The 17,194-nt window shown below is 41.2% G+C and overlaps 1 protein-coding gene across 1 annotated transcript in view; it reads right to left on the bottom strand.

Annotated features, from left to right (window-relative positions):
• Positions 1-17,194, bottom strand: part of LARGE1 (LARGE xylosyl- and glucuronyltransferase 1) — a 515,590-nt gene that overhangs the window by 289,031 nt on the left and 209,365 nt on the right. The window contains exon 3 of the mRNA XM_060245549.1: positions 2,247-2,548. Coding sequence (XP_060101532.1) covers positions 2,247-2,548 — 302 coding nt within the window. The remainder of the gene's footprint in view (positions 1-2,246; positions 2,549-17,194) is intronic.

Genomic DNA, 17,194 nt, shown 5'->3' with positions numbered 1-17,194 from the left:
TGCCAACAGTTCTATAAAAAGTACACAGTTTTTTGCAGGTAGAAGACCTGAGGATAATGGCTGAATGGGGTGCCTACAGCAGAACGTATTTTTGAATATTTAAGTAATCAGCAGTCCGGCTTCAACAATTTTCTGATTAGACTCCACAGTGCTTTAGGCAATACAAAGGATTCAGGACTCAAACAGATGTCTTATAAAACTTCACAGCATTTTAGTTAGCAGTTGTCCTTGAACACTGCCATCTTCCTTCACTAACTCTAACTTCCCTTGACTCACTTTATAAAATGTCACGTTTTTCTTAAAAACACATTTATTTCCTAGTTGTACTTAAAGGCCTTCTCAACATCTTTTTTTTTAAAAAAACCAACTAATATGGATTCTGTATATTTTCCAGTTTTCCTAATACCAACTTTATATCATCAAATGCACTGCATTATCCATGATGTTTCTTCCATCCATAGAAGATCTTATGTACCAGGAGCTGGCAAAGATTTGCCACATAGCGAAAGTTGAGGACTGCCATAAAGGCAGCTTGACAAAGATCCCAATAATATCTCCAGTCCTTAATATGGCCTCACTGTGGCTGCCTCTAATTACCTGCTTGTTATTTATTGTATGGCAGAGTTACACACAGGAAGCACAAGATAGTATAAAATATGGAACCAAGTTGATATAAAAGGTATGCAGACCAACTGGGCAATCCCCCTAAATAATAATATCTAATCTTTCAATCCACTCAGTCACAGCTGGGGATAGTTCAAAGACCTCCCTCGTATCTCCCTGGAAAGCACAATACTCACATTCCTATGATAGGTGGAAAACAGTTTGGTGGGTTGCACCACAATCATATTCAGGTCCTAGTATTTTGCTGCATTTAAACAAGTTCTGCACATACCAAAAAGCCTCTTCATATTTTTTGTCCATTGTCCATACTTTATGTGGCAAGTCAAATCCTGCAGGCCTCTCGTTCATGTTTATCAGGTTATGGACATTGGGTGGAACTGATTGCATCCATGTTCACAACCATTCATTCCCTAGACTGAAATTTTGTGATTGCAGAATTTGTGCAGATCTTATTGCTGAGTGTTGGGATCTTAGTCTGGATAGGCCCACGTCAGCCATTGCTTTGTGGAGGGACACCTATGTTTTCAATTATTGTTCTATATTCACAAATAAGAGCTTTCTTGTGCATATTTTTGCAGCTAGATTGGTAAGATGGTGTTTCTAGCTCAAGGTCCTGTCCAGGGTAATTCAATATACTTAGGCGTATGGTTGTGTGTAAGTCAGGAGTCATCAAGGTAAACATTCAGTTCACAGTTGGCAAGATTCTTATTGAGATGGAAACAGGAGAATTCTTTTTTTTCCCTGGACTTGGGATAAGCCATTTACAGTAGTAGCCAGCCAAAATTCTGAGGTCCCCTGTTTCCTCAGTCTCCTTTTAATCGATTTGTACCTTAGTGCAATTGACTGACCCATAACTATTTGGAAAATTCTATTGCTTTACATGTTATTTTGAAGTCAAAATTTTCTGCAGGGGAAAACTTCTAGAACTTATACAGCGGACCATCCCTCCACACTGTCATAAGCAACACTCAGATTAACAAAAAACTGCTGATGTTTTAAAACACTTGTGATACCCTGCCTCAATGAAAGTTGTTAAATTCTTCACAACTACGATGGGTTCTAAATCCAGCTTGCTCTATAGGGACATGTTTATCAATTCTGTCACTGATTCTGTTCAGGATTAGACTCTCAAGAGTTTATAACAGGAACTCAGAAGGGAAAAGGTCTGTAACTTTCCACCAGATTTTTTGGCTTTACAGGTTTTACAACAGCAACTATATTTGCTTCCATGATATCGCCTGGGAGTCTGGCTGTTCTCATGAAGTCATGTGAGAAACTTTGTGAGCCACATCTTTTTAGCTCACCTCCTTGTGGTACACCCTGAAAAACACTAAAGAACTAGAACTTTTACCTGCCAGGATCTCCTGGCTATACTACACACATGGAAACAATTACCAGCTGTTCCTTCTCTATCTGACTTACATCTACAAGTATGCTCTCTCTCTCTCACACACACACACACACTCTTTTGTTATGGCTGTTACCAGTGCCCTAAACATAGCTGAGACTGCCCCAAACAGCAGGCGGCCCATGTCTGGCAAATGGGTGCAGGAACTAAAGACCACCCAGGATTAAATGCACTTCCACAAGAGTTGCTTTGGGTGGGAAGATCATCTGGTTACCTCGCATTTCTCCACTGCCGGCTGTTGTCCACACTCAGAGCTGTTCCCTGCCACAATGCCAGCCCGCAGGCTCTCACTGTCACCAGTCCCCTCCTCCATCGAATAAGTTTTTGAGTGATTCCCACGACGATGGGACAAACTCCGGCTCTGCACCAGACTGAGCTGTTTGCGAAGTGCCCGGTTTTCCTCTTCCACTTCCCGCATGCGTACTTCCAGGCTCTCTCTCTCTCGTTGACTTGTGGCTGTGTAGCGAGGGCTGTGGGGCTGAGATTCAATTGGAGACAGTGACACTGGCTTCCCATCTGTAGAGAGGGGAAAAAACAACAGATATTTATTGATTCAGTTTAAAATTTATGCTCAAGATAAGCAAAAAGCAACTTTTCCCTCCATTAGCTTCCAAAGCATGCTCATGATACTTTTGTCCCCTTCCTCTTACACCAAAGATTATACACAAAGAAGGCAAGCTATTGTTTCTTAGCAGTGTGGCCAACTGCCACAGTTCTGGCTCCATGTTCCAGCCCTTTGGCAGAATAAAGAAACAGAAACCATGTAGAAGAATGTGGGAAGAATCACATCAACATCAGATAATGTATGAGGAAAAGATGAGTAATCTTCTCACCTCATCCACCCCCCTTCTATATAGTTTCTACCTCACTTGAGAGGTGTTACATGAAGCAACTGGGAACAGCAACCACACAACTCCTGTGACTTATGTCTCTCAGTCAAGAGTGGAACTTTCATTCAGGCCAACAACTATTCTGCCGATATAAATCAGAAGTGTGAAGAACATATGACTCTGGAAGTGATGTCTCACGAAAACAACCATTTCTATCTAGCCCCAGCATGACATATTTCTTTCATTTTTTAAAATTCTCCCTTTAATCCAAGAAAGTGTTCTTTATTTTCCATTTTGTCCTCACAACAACCTTGTGAGGCAAGTTAAGCTGCAAGATAATGATGGCTTACCTGGCCTTCACAGTGTGACAATGAGAGATGCCAAATATAATTGTCATCTGCCCCTAGACACCTATAATTGGTTATTAAGGCCAGACACCCACATTCAACAAACTTATCATTTTAATTCTTCCTACCCAGATTCTAAGAAGTGTCTGCAATGTTATATATTAGGAAACTTGCATCTGGAGAAATAGTCTCCAGATGGTGGAACGAGGAGAATCAGTGGGACACGGTGATTCCTGGATATAAGTTATATCGGAAGGATAGGGAGGGAAGGGTTGGAGGGGGGGTGGCTCTGTATGTCAGAGAGGGTATACAGTCCAGTAAGACTGAGGTCAAAGAATTAGATTCCCTTCTAGAAACGCTTTGGGTCGAAACAGAGGGCCCAAAAGGAAATTTAACTATGGGAGTTTGTTATTGCCCACCAAATCAAAAGATAGAGGATGATTATAATATGATGGAAGGATTAAAGATAGCAGCTAAATGTAAAAACTGTGTTGTAGTAGGTGATTTTAACTACCCGCAGATTGATTGGGTCAATATGTGTTCAGGTCGAGAGAAAGAGATTGAGTTTCCAGATGCTCTCAATGACTGTGCTATGGAGCAGATAGTCTCAGAACCTACCAGGGGTGGGGCGATCCTGGATTTGGTCCTAAGTAATGCCCAAGACTTGGTGAGATATGTAAAAGTGATCACACCACTTGGGAGCAGTGACCATAACGTTATTGATTTCACCATTTGTATAAATAGGGAGTTGCCCCCAAAAAACAGCACAACCACGTTTTACTTTAAAAGGGATAAATTCTCTGAGATGAGGAGGCATGTGAAGAGGAAACTGAAAGGAAAGGTAAATACAGTCAAAACCCTTGGGGAAGCTTGGAGGCTATTTAAAACTATAATCCTAGAAGCTCAGTTAAAATATATACCACAAGTTAGGAAAGGCACAAACAGGTATAAGAGAAGGCCTGCATGGTTAACAAACAAAGTAATGGAAGCTGTAAAAGGTAAGAAGGACTCCTTTAAGCAGTGGAAAGCTAGTCCAAGTGAGGTTAATAAAAGGGAACACAGGCTGAGGCAAATCAAATGCAAGACTGTGATCAGGCAGGCAAAAAGGGACTATGAGGAGCATATTGCAAAAAACATAGACCAACAATAAAAATTTCTTCAAATATATTAGAAGCAGGATACCAGCCAGGGAGGCAGTGAGGCCCTTGGATGACCAAGAGGTGAAAGGATTACTGAAGGAGTATAGGGAAATGGCTGAGAAGCTGAATGTATTTTTTGCCTCAGTCTTCACTGCGGAAGATGAGAAGTGTTTGCCCGCTCCAGAACCACTAATTTTGGAAGGGGTGTTGAAAGACCTGAGTCAGATTGAGGTGACAAGGGAGGAGGTCCTACAACTGATTGAGGAAATTAAAAACTATTAAGTCATCAGGTCCAAATGGCATACATCCAAGAGTTCTGAAAGAACTCCAAGTTGAACTTGTGGCTCTCCTGACAAAAATATGTAATCTTTCATTGAAATCTGCCTTTTTTCCTGAGGACTGGAAGGTAGCAAATGTCACCCCCATCTTTAAAAAGGGTTCCAGAGGAGATCCAGGAAATTACAGGCTAGTCAGTCTGACTTCACTACCAGGAAAGTTGGTAGAAACCATTATCAAGGACAGAATGAGTAGGCACATTGATGAACACAAGTTATTGAGGAAGACTCAGCATGGGTTCTGTAAGGAAAGATCTTGCCTCACTAACCTGTTACAGTTCTTTGAGGGGGTGAACAAGCATGTGGACAAAGGAGACCCAATAGATGTTGTTTACCTTGACTTCCAGAAAGCTTTTGATAAAGTTCCTCATCAAAGGCTCCTTAGTAAGCTTGAGAGTCATGGAGTAAAAGGACAGGTCCTCTTGTGGATCAAAAACTGGTAATTAATAGGAAGCAGAGAGTGAGTATAAACGGGCAGTCTTCACAGTGGAAAACGGTAAGCAGTAGAGTGCCACAGGGCTCAGTACTGAGTCCCATGCTCTTTAACTTGTTCATTAATGATCTGGAGTTGGGAGTAAGCAGTGAAGTGGCCAAGTTTGCAGATGACACTAAATTGTTCATGGTGGTTAGAACCAGAGAGGATTGTGAGACACTCCAAAGGGATCTGTTGAGGCTGGGTGAGTGGGCGTCAACGTGGCAGATGGTTCAATGTGGCCAAGTGCAAAGCAATGCACATTGGGGCCAAGAATCCCAGCTACAAATGCAAGTTCATGGGTTGTGAACTGGCAGAGACTGACCAAGAGAGAGATCTTGGGGTCGTGGTAGAGAACTCATTAAAAATGTCAAGACAGTGTGCGACTGCAATAAAAAAGGCCAACGCCATGCTGGGAATTATTAGGAAGGGAACTGAAAACAAATCAGCCAGGATCATAATGCCCCTGTATAAATCGAAGGTGCAGTCTCATTTGGAGTACTGTGTGCAATTCTGGTCACCGCATCCCAAAAAGGATAATATAGCACTGGAAAAAGTGCAGAAAAGGGCAACTAGAATGATTAAAGGTTTGGAACACTTTCTCTATGAAGAAAGGCTAAAACGCTTGGGGCTCTTTAGCTTGGAGAAACATCGACTGCGGGGTGACATGATAGAGGTTTACAAGATTATGCATGGGATGGAGAAAGTAGAGAAAGAAGTCCTTTTCTCCCTTTCTCACAATACAAGAACTCATGGGCATTCAATGAAATTGCTGAGCAGTCAGGTTAGAATGGATAAAAGGGTGATTAACATGTGGAATTCACTGCCACAGGAGGTGGTGGTGGCTACAAGCATAGCCAGCTTCAAGAGGGGACTGGATAAACATATGGAGCCGAGGTCCATCAGTGGCTATTAGCCACTCCTTGTGTGTGTTTGTGTGTGTGTGTATTTTGGCCACTGTGCGATAGAGTGTTGGACTGGATGGGCCATTGGCCTGATCCAACATGGCGTCTCTTATGCTCTTATATCTACTGCTCCTTTATTTCTCTGTTTTCCAAAATTAAAGAGTCTGAAGATGAAAAAGGGACAGGATCTCTTTCTTATAAAAAGGTAAAGGTGCAAGCACCAGTTGTTTCTGACTCTGGGGTGACGTTGCATTCACGATGTTTTAATTGCAGACTTTTTTACGGGGTGGTTTGCCATTGCCTTCCCCAGTAATTTACATTTTACCAACCTCGGAAGGATGGAAGGCTGAGTCAACCATGAGCTGGCTACCTGAACCCAGCTTCTACTGGGATTAAACTCAGGTTGTGAGCAGAGCTTGGACTGCAGTACTGCAGCTTTACCACAGGGCTCTGTCTCTTTCTTATAGCTGCATGCTTTATTGCAGATACACACATTGTACCATGTATAATTGCAGGGATGGATGCTTATGCTCAAATACCCATTGCATTCTACCTGTTTTCTGGCAAAGGGGAATTAATAGCATGGCTGAAAGGAATAAAATTTTTGAGAAACAGCCTGGAGAAGTTCTGCTTTTAGACTCCACTGAAAATGAGGAATAAAATGTCCTGTTGAACTGTGATTAAGTATAGTTGATGCCAGTTAAGTAAGACGCAGCTGTAAGAGTGAGATGCTACCTCTTTCAACCATTTACATTTCAAAATGGAGACTGCTAAGGGAGCAGTGAAAAGCTCTGCCAGATGTGTACTTTCTGACACATAAAGCCCTCATTTGTGGATGGGAGTTTGTAGTCTGTATAGGATGTATGAAGAGGAGGCACAAAATGTGCAAAATGCTGGTATTTGGCCTATGTAGTTTCAAGCCAGGTGTTTTACTTTTAAAAAATCTACAAGATAAAAGGTTATTGCTTGCACTGACTTCAGAAACATTCAACGATTATTCAATACAAGTAGGTACTTAAGGCGATCAATTACAAAATGGCATGAAATTGATAAATACAGACATATTCCATTCCCAATACTCCTCTGTCATCTGATCATTACACAATAAGGCTTCAGAAGCCACACCCATGTGGACCAATCAATTCTCACAATCAATAGCATGCAAGGGACCAATTATCATTGCTCAATAAGAGACCCATAAGCAACTAGCCTAGATATGTAATTAGATGAAATGTATCCAGAGGAAGGCAATTCCTTTGCCTGGTCCATGTTATTGCCCATGAGGGTTTAGAAAGAAGAATCTGACCTGTTAACAAAGGAGAACTATGTTCATGTTGTGTGTGCATGCATGTTAAACAGTGCAATTGTTTCAGAAGGGAATATAAACCACATCTCTTCTGTTAAAAAAAACCCTCTTCTCTACTAAAACTGAAAACCAAATGAGGCTTAGAACCCTTTTGCAGAATATTAAAATTATTTTATTTCTGGTATGAAGACTCATCAGTGGACAGGATGAAAGAACTGACAAAGCACAATAAAGACTGAAAAACAAACAGACAAACACTTTAACCACAGAAGCAAATTCAGAGCTCTTGCATGACATAATAATATCAGAGTTCTTGAGGAAACAAAAAATGCTACGCAGCAGTGAGAATATACAATCTGTAGGTCACATGGAAACCAACTTTCCTTTTCCACCAATCTTCCCAGTTATCAGTTCTCAAAGGAATGAATCATAGAATCATACAGTTGGAAGGGAACTCCAGGATCATCTAGTTAATTCCCCTGCAAAACATATTAAATTCACAAATACCTCCCTGCCTCCAATCTACACCTTTGGTTTATTAATTTAAATATTATGCCTCACTTTCTAATTGAAACTTCCCAAACAGCAAATAAACAGGCCTCAGTTGGGGGCAGAGCTGCCTAAAGCGCCACTCCAGAAGCTCTAATTGGGCCCCCAAGCAAATGGACATCATCTGCTTCCTTCTCCCTTGCCTACTTCAGTCACCATTTTCCGCTCTTTTCTGAGATGGGAAAGCCGAGCAAAGCAGTCTCTTGCTCTTTCACTTTTCCCCCTCCCTCTTCCAAAAGGGAGGAGGAGGGAGGAGGAGCCTCAGCCAATGGATAAGCTGAGCTCTGCTGTGTGATTGCGTTTGCCAAGGTTGCCAGGCATTCTCAATCACATTGCAGAGCTACTAAGCCAAGCCTTTCATCCTTCTGTTCATTGAGGCTCCTCCCCCTCCTCATCCCATGGGAAGGGAGGGAAAGAGGGAGAGGGAAAGAGGGAGAGTTTCTTTTGCTCAGTTCCCTCCATCAATTGTATGGGAGAGGTATAAAGAAAGCACTTTTAAAACCAATGACATTTTTTCAAAGTATGAGCTTTTTGCTTTACTACAGAAAGAGAGAAAGAGTGTGTTTTGTTGGCTTGTTATGTCTTGCACATGAAAGCTCATACCTTGAATGAAATTTTGTTGGTCTTAAAGGTGCCATTGGACTCTAACTTTGTTCTGTTGCTTAAGACCAACATGACTACCAACCTGAATTTAAAGTCATACAGTTAAAGTAGCTCCTCAAACCATGAGGAAGGCCTTCATTATGTTGTGAGAAAGGGAAGAAAGTAAATAAAATCAACTTTAGCCATGGAAAGTCTGCTTACGAGTCTGTGTGACATACTGGAATTAGGATAGCCAGGAGATTCCCAGATTCCCTCATCAATGCAATGAAATCTGTTCCAAAGGCTCTGTGTGCTACACTGTGTCAACAGATCTGGGCGATTTCTCAGAAGAACTCACCTCATGAACCTTACGGCACAAGGCAAAACATGGCAGCTCTAGTACTTTTCTTTGACAGTGATCATTTTGCTATAAACAATGAAAAAGAATAAAAAAGGTCCAGTGTGACATATACATTTCTTTCCTGTCATCCCACTCAGAGATAATTTCTGGGGAAATGGTATCACACTCCCCACCCTCTTTCTTAAATTTTAACTGCAGCCAGGGTTCGCTTTGTAGAAAAATAGGTGATGGAGCTCATTAGTATAACTCATTATGCTAATTATGCTAGAAATCCAGCCAGCCCAAGCAGGCCTCACTCACCTGGGGCTCTCCTGCCCACCCCCATCAAAAGGCCAGCAAGCCACCCAAAACCACATAAGAATTGGAGAAAGGGTGGTGTAGACTTCTCCAGGGGTTAATGAGGGCTGCTGGGGTATGGCAAAGCTCCTGGTGGCTGGCTGGCTGCCTGATCTCCTAATCCAGGAATTGTTATGCAGCTACACCTACTATTCAATGAACAAGGTAGGTGGCGGAGAGGAAGGGGATCATCAGAAAGGTTCAGGAGCTATGCTCCAGTGAGCTCCTGCTGAATTCAAGGCCTGACTGCAATCCTCAAATAGAAATAAATAAAAAAATAGCAAGTCTACAAATATCTATAAAAGGTTTCCAAGTATCTACTAGTATCCATTGTGATTATTCTTGTCACACGTACATGTTCATGAGACCACAGATTTATTTTTTTTAAATAGTCAAACATTAGATAAATATTAGCCCTCCATTTAATTTTGATAGGTTGAATCACCCTTCAGTTTTGGAAGGATAACGACACTGGAACATTCCTAGTGTAGCGGAACGTTTCTGGGAAGTTTTATATATAGAAGTACAACTGGACATAATCCCCACTCCCGTACTTACAATCCTCAGCAATATCTAGGTGACACTCTGGCATTTGGGAAAAAAACTCTATGAAAGAAGCTGGTTTTACCATGGAGTTTTTGCCCAAATACCAAAGCATCTCCTGGACATCGTGTGATGATGTCACTTCCTGTACAACACTGACAATAAGGCCTAGATCTCTTTCTTTCTCCTCATAAGTTCCCCTCATCCCCCCCCCCCCCCAGTTGCCTGCAGGGACCTGGTAACCATATTTATTTGACATACCGACATGTTTAAACTGCATTTTTTGGCTATCTCATTTTGTAAACTGCATTGAATCCACAACACTGGAGAAAAAGCAAACATATCAATAAATAAATAAAGAGGTAAATAAATAAGGTAAGTGGACACATAGAGTTTCAGTAAAGAAGGGCATATCTACCTATTTGCATGCGTGCTAACTAGAGGTGTGTGCTCAGTATGTTTGAGCTGAATACAGATTAGACAATCTGATTCAGCTACTGAAATAGCCATGCCAGAATAAAAGTCATTATTCTGCTTTTATTTGGACAAGGCTAGAGTTCACTGTCCAAGTTATGCCACTGCCATGGCATGACAGTGAAATCAGAACACATTTAAAGTTAAAATACCTTCTGAACTTGTCAAGTTCCAAAGGTGTTTAAACTTAATTTAAACAGATCAATTCTCCATTATACCCTATGAGGACAGTCCCCATAGGGTAGGGATGGCCAAACTGCAACTCGGGAGCCACATGTGGCTCTTTCATACATATTGTGTGGCTCTTGATGCCCCCCCGTCCTGTTGGTCAGCAGCATGGAGAATGCATTTGTCTCTTTAAATCACTTCTCCAAGCCAAGCCAGCCAGTGGCTTAGAGAATGCATTTAAAGTTAAAAGTTGCCATCTTTACACCGCTCTCTCCCTCCTCCCTCTCTCCCAGTCTTGTGGCTCTCAAACATTTGATGTTCATGTTTTGTGACTCTCAAACATCTGACATTTATTCTATGTAGCTCTTAAGTTAAGCAAGTTTGGCTGCCCCTGCAACAGGGTATAATGGAGCCTAATAAATATTTGCCGAAATACCAATATAATACCAACACTGGTATTCAGGGAGAAAATGATTTTTTGCACACCACTAATGCTTACTCTGTCACACATACACATTGTCACACACTGTCTCACACACAACTAAAAAGGTAATCCTGAAGCCACTTTCATTTGGAACTTAGAAGGGTGCAAAACTCTATAAGTAACACTGTATAGATATAGAGTGTTGAAGGCTAAGACAAACAGATTCAAGGGCAGCTTCTACCCAAGTGCCGTGGTTAGGCTAAATGCAGGGTTATGAATGGTTATTTGTTTTCAGATGCATTTAAATGGTCTATGTATATGTCCTTTTTTTGGGGGGGGGGTGTTGATGTGTTGGTATGTTTGTGGAAGAGCACCTCATTTTGTTGCTCTCATTTTCTTTTCTTTTTTTAGAACAATGACAATAAATTTATCTATCTATCTATCTATCTATCTATCTATCTATCTATCTATCTATCTATCTATCTATCTATCTATCTATCTATCTATCTATCTATCTATCTATCATAAGAACACATACAAGAGAGCCAGTTTGGTGTAGTGGTTAAGCATGCGGACTCTTATCTGGGAGAACTGGGTTTGATTCCCCACTCCTCCACTTGCACCTGCTGAATGGCCTTGGGTCAGCCATAGCTCTGGCAGGAGTTGTCCTTGAAAAGGCAGCTGCTGTGAGAGCCCTCTTAGTCCCACCTACCTCACAGGGTGTCTGTTGTGGGGGGAGAAGACATAGGAAATTGTAAGCCGCTCTGAGCCTCTGATTCAGGGAGAAAGGTGGGGCATAAATCTGCAATTCTTCTTCTTCTACAATAGGGAAAGGGTTGAGTTGAAGAAAAATGCTCCATTTGGGAACACAGACTCATCATTTCAGATTTTGTTGGTTTCCAGTCCTACCTCCTACGGATTCCTGGCACCAAGGCTGCTCACATGAATGTCAGTGGCTCAAAAGAGGCTGCTTTTTGCTAACGACTTGATCCTTCACTGCCTGTGTTCCCATGCACAGATCATAGGTCTTGCTAAGACCCTCATTCCAACACCCACTGAAAAATTTTATATCCCCATGTCCTTCTGTAAGTTTATAAGTTCCTCCACAATAACAACAGCTGGAATTAGAGAATACAGCCTGATGAGCTGTTTTGACAGCAGTCTATAGAACTGTTGAATGATGCTGAGCAATTTTCTCCAGATGTCTGCACTGTAAACAAGGCAATCCTCTCTCTGATAGATGCAAACCTCTGGAAATACTTGCAAACATAAGGAAACAAGGAACCCAGTTTAATTCCTTCACTCTAAAATTGGTACCTTAGTATAATATCCATAAATGCAAGTTCAGATCTTCTGAAGTTGTCTCAATCTAATCTTAAAGCACTGGCAGCAACAATGACATGCCAGATCATATGAAGGGCTTTTGCTGCCACTACAACTCAGATCAATTCTTCAGCATGCATCACACCAGCTAACCAATGAGTACTTCTGGCTGCTCCAATATCAAGCTCCACTTGAAATTAAGGAAATGCTCAAATTTGAGAAGAAATAATAAAGAAATGTACACAAGATCTATGGAAAACTATTATTTATATGTTGCCATGAATGGGTGCAGTGCTTTATGGAATACAGGGAGAATGGTCCCTGCCCAGTAAAATATGAGACAAGAAAGACAAAGGGAGGGGAGCAATGTGAAAGTACAGATGACATAGAAAGCATTACTTGTTGGACTGGTATTTTTAGTACAGACTCTAGCTCCCATTGCACCAGGCTTCCAAACTAACATAATGCTCCCTCCTACAGTTTGATATGGTACATACAGCTGACACATTTATTGTCAGAACATTGGGAAACCATTATGCCCACACTCAAATTAAGCTATGGGATTATAAAATACTGATCTATTGACAGCAATAACCAAAATGGCTTCAACTATAAAGGGATTAGGATTTCAACTATTACCAACCCAAACCAATTAACAAGTTTGAGCATGCTGTTCTCTGACATTAAAACTGGCTTTAAGAAATCCATGTTTAATAAAGTTTATAGATCATTCCATGAGTCCCATATTCATAACCCTCAAATTCTGCACTCCAAAATCCCACCCACCTTGCAATATACACACAAAGCCTGCCATTTTTCATGTTAGGCACTAGGTTCAGATAACTGAACTGTGTTGCAGGCTGTGGGCAGGAAAAAAGCACAACGCATATATGAATACAGATAAGCCAGGACATCTTCACCCATCCTGCCATATGCTCTCTTGCCTAAGATGATATAACCCCCAGTCTAGCCAATTTTTTGTTAAATCCCTTTCTCACGAGGGATGGACTAACCATGATATTCCAGGCTAAAAACAAAAAAGAACATTTGTTGTATGAATAATTCATGTTTACAGAAATTTTACCCATTATTGCTAGAAGTTTAACTAATTACTTTTAAAATGTAAATTTTATTGTTCATAACAACATAACTAATTTACTTCATAATTAATACCATTATGAAACCTGTTAATGAATAATCCCTAATTGTTGTTTTAATAAAGTTAATTCTTTTTTAAAAAATTGAACACTTGATCAGCACAACATAAGGAACAAAAACTTAGGTCAACTGAGCCAGTTTGGTGTAGTGGTTAAGTGTGCAGACTCTTATCTGGGAGAACCAGGTTTGATTCTCCACTCCTCCACTTGCACCTGCTAGCATGGCCTTAGGTCAGCCATAGCTCTGGCAGAGGTTGTCCTTGAAAGGGCAGCTGTTGTGAGAGCCCTCTCCAGCCTCACCCACCTCACAGGGTGTCTGTTGTGGGGGAGGAAGGTAAAGGAGATTGTGAGCCGTTCTGAGACTCTTTGGAATGGAGGGTGGGATATAAATCCAATATCTTCTTAAAGACCCAGACATAGCCCCTTCTGGAAGGGAAGCATGGGGCATCTGAAGTGGGTGTTTTTTGGTCCACAGAGATGGGGCAAGTAGAACTTTCTCCCCACCACTGTGGAATTCTCTGCCAAGCAGACATAGTGATGGCCACAAGCACATGCGGCTTTAAAAGAGAATTAGATTCAAGGAGGATTACCCGCCTGAATAGCTCAGTTTAGACTGGGCTTGTCAGAGTTTGGAAGCTAAGCAGGATCAAAGCCAGTACTCGGGAGATACAGGTTCCCATGTAGAAGAAGACAATAGCAAATAACCTCCTTATCACTTGTCTGGAAGTTCCTATGGATGGAGTCACCGTATCAATTGTGATTTGATAGTAGATTCTTCTTTTTTGAGAGGACAGGTCCATCAGTAACTACCAGCCATGGTGAGTATAAGCAACCTCCGTATACAGAGGCAGCAAACCCCTGAATGCCAGTGCTAGAAGGCACCATCAGAAGGTCTTGGCCTCTAAGCCTTGCTTGTTGACCCTTCATGACAATTGGTTGCCTGCTGTAGTAAACAGGATGCTGGGCTAGATGTGCCACTGGTCTGATCCAGCAGGGCTCCGGTTATGTTCTTAATTAGTAAGGACCTGAGTGAACTGCAATGGCTACTGACAGATGACCCTAATGCTGCATACTGGATCTGTGCAATAACTGCTCCTCTAATGACAGTGTCCAGACCCTCATTATTCAAATGTGAGCTCAAAAGAAGTTTCACAGCATTTAGTTTTTGGAAAATATTAGATGGGTTCTGTTATTGCGATGAATACCCCCACCCACAAAACTTTGCATGCATGCACATAAATGCATCCAAGGATGCCCAAATGCTCACCTACTGAGCATAAAGTTAGTGATGGGGGCAGTGAATGGAGGTGAAAGGCAGTGTAAGCCATTTGAGAAACACAGTGGTCTTATAGAGAGATGGAATACAATGGATGGTGAATCTTCTGTTATCAGGCATGTTACCTTTGCCTAGTGCTTTTTTTTTTGGTAGGAAAAGTCCAGCAGCTCATTTGCATTTTAGGCCACACTGCCTAATTTGCATATTAGGCCATGCCAAAGCCCATAGGAGCTCTGCTTCTGTGGGTTCCAGTGCGGGGCGGGGGGAGGAATCCTGCCTTTGCCCTTCCACACTCCAAATATTCTTGTGTTTTACTTTTTAAAAAGCTGCAGCCAATAGTGATAGACTATGCTGACAACATTAGCTATTCCCTCCCTTAAGTGAAATATTTGAAGGAGGGGTTTGGGTAATGACACTGAGAAACTATTTTTTTTGGGTCAGAATTCTGGTACCATACCTACTACAAATTCATAACAAAACAAACAAGGGAGTTATAAGCCTCTTATGAAAATCCCTCTTATTTTAAAGTTAGGTTCCAATTTTTCTATAGATAAGCTTGAGTAAACTAAGGTATATAAGGCCTGATGTTGCACATAAAATAGTTAATACTGAAATACAGGGTGACTGAATCTCTCATTCTTGCTCTCTCCACTTTAAAATCCCCACTGCACTTAAACTTTTCTTTTGTTATGAGTCTAATTCATGATTTTTATTTTCATGTCACTTGCCATTTCTTTATATCACATTCTTGTTTTGGGGGGGATGTATGCATTTCCAGTTTTGTGAGTTGATAAAACAATATTTTACACACAACATAAATTGTGCATAATAATTGTAAGGTCCGACCAGTTCAGTATTTGGTTTAACACAGTGACCAAATTAGTCATAGATGTCAAAGCCTTCTACTGATGTTGACTCCTAGCACTGGTACTTGGCAGTTTACTGCCTTTGGATGTGGAGGTTCTCACTATAGCTAGTAGTCACTGATGAATCTATCAGACATGAACCTGTCTAATCCCTTTTTACAACCATTTATGCTTGTGGCCATTACTTTGTATACAGGCAGTCAATTCCACAATTAAATTACTCATTGAGTAAAGAAGTACTTCCTTTTGCCTGTCTTGGATTTTTTTGTCCATCAACTTCATTGGGTGGCCCTGTGTTCAATGAAGAGTAACATCTCTCTCTCTCTCTCTCTCTTTCCACTTTCTCCACACCATTAATAGTTTTATAAACATCCATCATGCCCCTCCCTTGGTTGGTTGGTTTCCTCGTAGGAAGCCTTAATAATCTTGGCTACCTTCTTCTGCACTTTTTCCAACTCTGCTTTTGAGACATGGTGACCAGAACTGAACATAGTATTTCAAATGATGCCACACTATAGATCTATCAGAGGCATTACAATATTGGTAATTGCACATGCTTTACAACATGCTCACACTCTACAAGCAAATTACAAAAACAACAATGAAAAGAGGTGAATCAAAACCACTAGTAAAGTAGAAAAGAACTTTTTTTTATACTTCACATTCCTCTACCTCAAGAAATCTCACAGTGGCTTACAATCTCCTTTCCTTCCTTTCCCCACTTAAGGCACCTTGTGAGGTAGGTGGGACTGAGAGCATCCTCTCAAGGTCACCCAGCAGGCTTCACACAGACGAGTAGGAGAGCAAGCCCAGTTCTCCAGATTAGAGTTCACTGCTCTTAACCACTACACCATACTATACCATACCATACTATAAATTAATATTAAAAGAAACAAACAGAGAGTGTTTGGTTGTGTTTAGTTAATATTAGAATGTTGATATTGGAACCATATGCAATAGTAATACCACTTTTAAAAGTATTATGTTGCAGAATGCAGAAGTTATGGCTAGATACAGACACTGCAGATTTAATGACAAACCAATATTTGGCTGAGGGATGCCAGCCTCCAGGTGGGACCTGGGAATCCTCTGGAATTACAGATCATCTGCAGACTACAGAGATCAATTCCCTCAGAGAAAATGGATGCTTTGAGGGGTGGACTCTATGGTATTGTATCCCACTGAAGTCACTGTCCTCCATAGGTTCCATCCCCAAATCATTAGGAATTTCCCAACCTAAATCTGGCGACTCTATCCCCCATCCCCCACTGGTGGCCAGGGGTGTCCTGGTAAACCTAGTCTAGCTCTAATCTCACAAACCCAAGTTACCTCCTCTTTAGTTACAATTATTTAGCAAGATGCAGGTAACTTGCATAGGAGCCTAGCTAGTATCATCCTAATGTCACTGTAGGCTGACACTGTCATAAGTCAATAGTTCCAAATTCATAAGAGGGCAAGGTTTGCTCAAATCATACACAGCTGAACTATTCTAGAAACTTTCTGCCAAGAATTCCATAACCTTGATGCTTCTGCAACTAAGTCAAACTTTCAACCAAAGATGTTACCCCCCACCCCAGCCTGAAAAACAGCAAACTACAGTTGCCCACTATTTGCAGTCTGCTGGAAGCATTAGGTGTGTGATAAATTATGTACTCAATAGAAAAGAGGACACCAATATGGACATCAGATGAAAAACAGAGGTGTTAAAACTGCACTGGATATTTTGATGGAGAAAATAGACAAGTGGTAGCACTTTAACCAGGACACAA

This window comes from Heteronotia binoei, chromosome 8 (assembly GCF_032191835.1).
Source record: "Heteronotia binoei isolate CCM8104 ecotype False Entrance Well chromosome 8, APGP_CSIRO_Hbin_v1, whole genome shotgun sequence".
Lineage (NCBI taxonomy): Eukaryota > Metazoa > Chordata > Lepidosauria > Squamata > Gekkonidae > Heteronotia > Heteronotia binoei.
The sequence above is the reverse complement of the archived record's forward strand: the minus strand, read 5'-3'. Positions and strand labels throughout refer to the sequence as shown.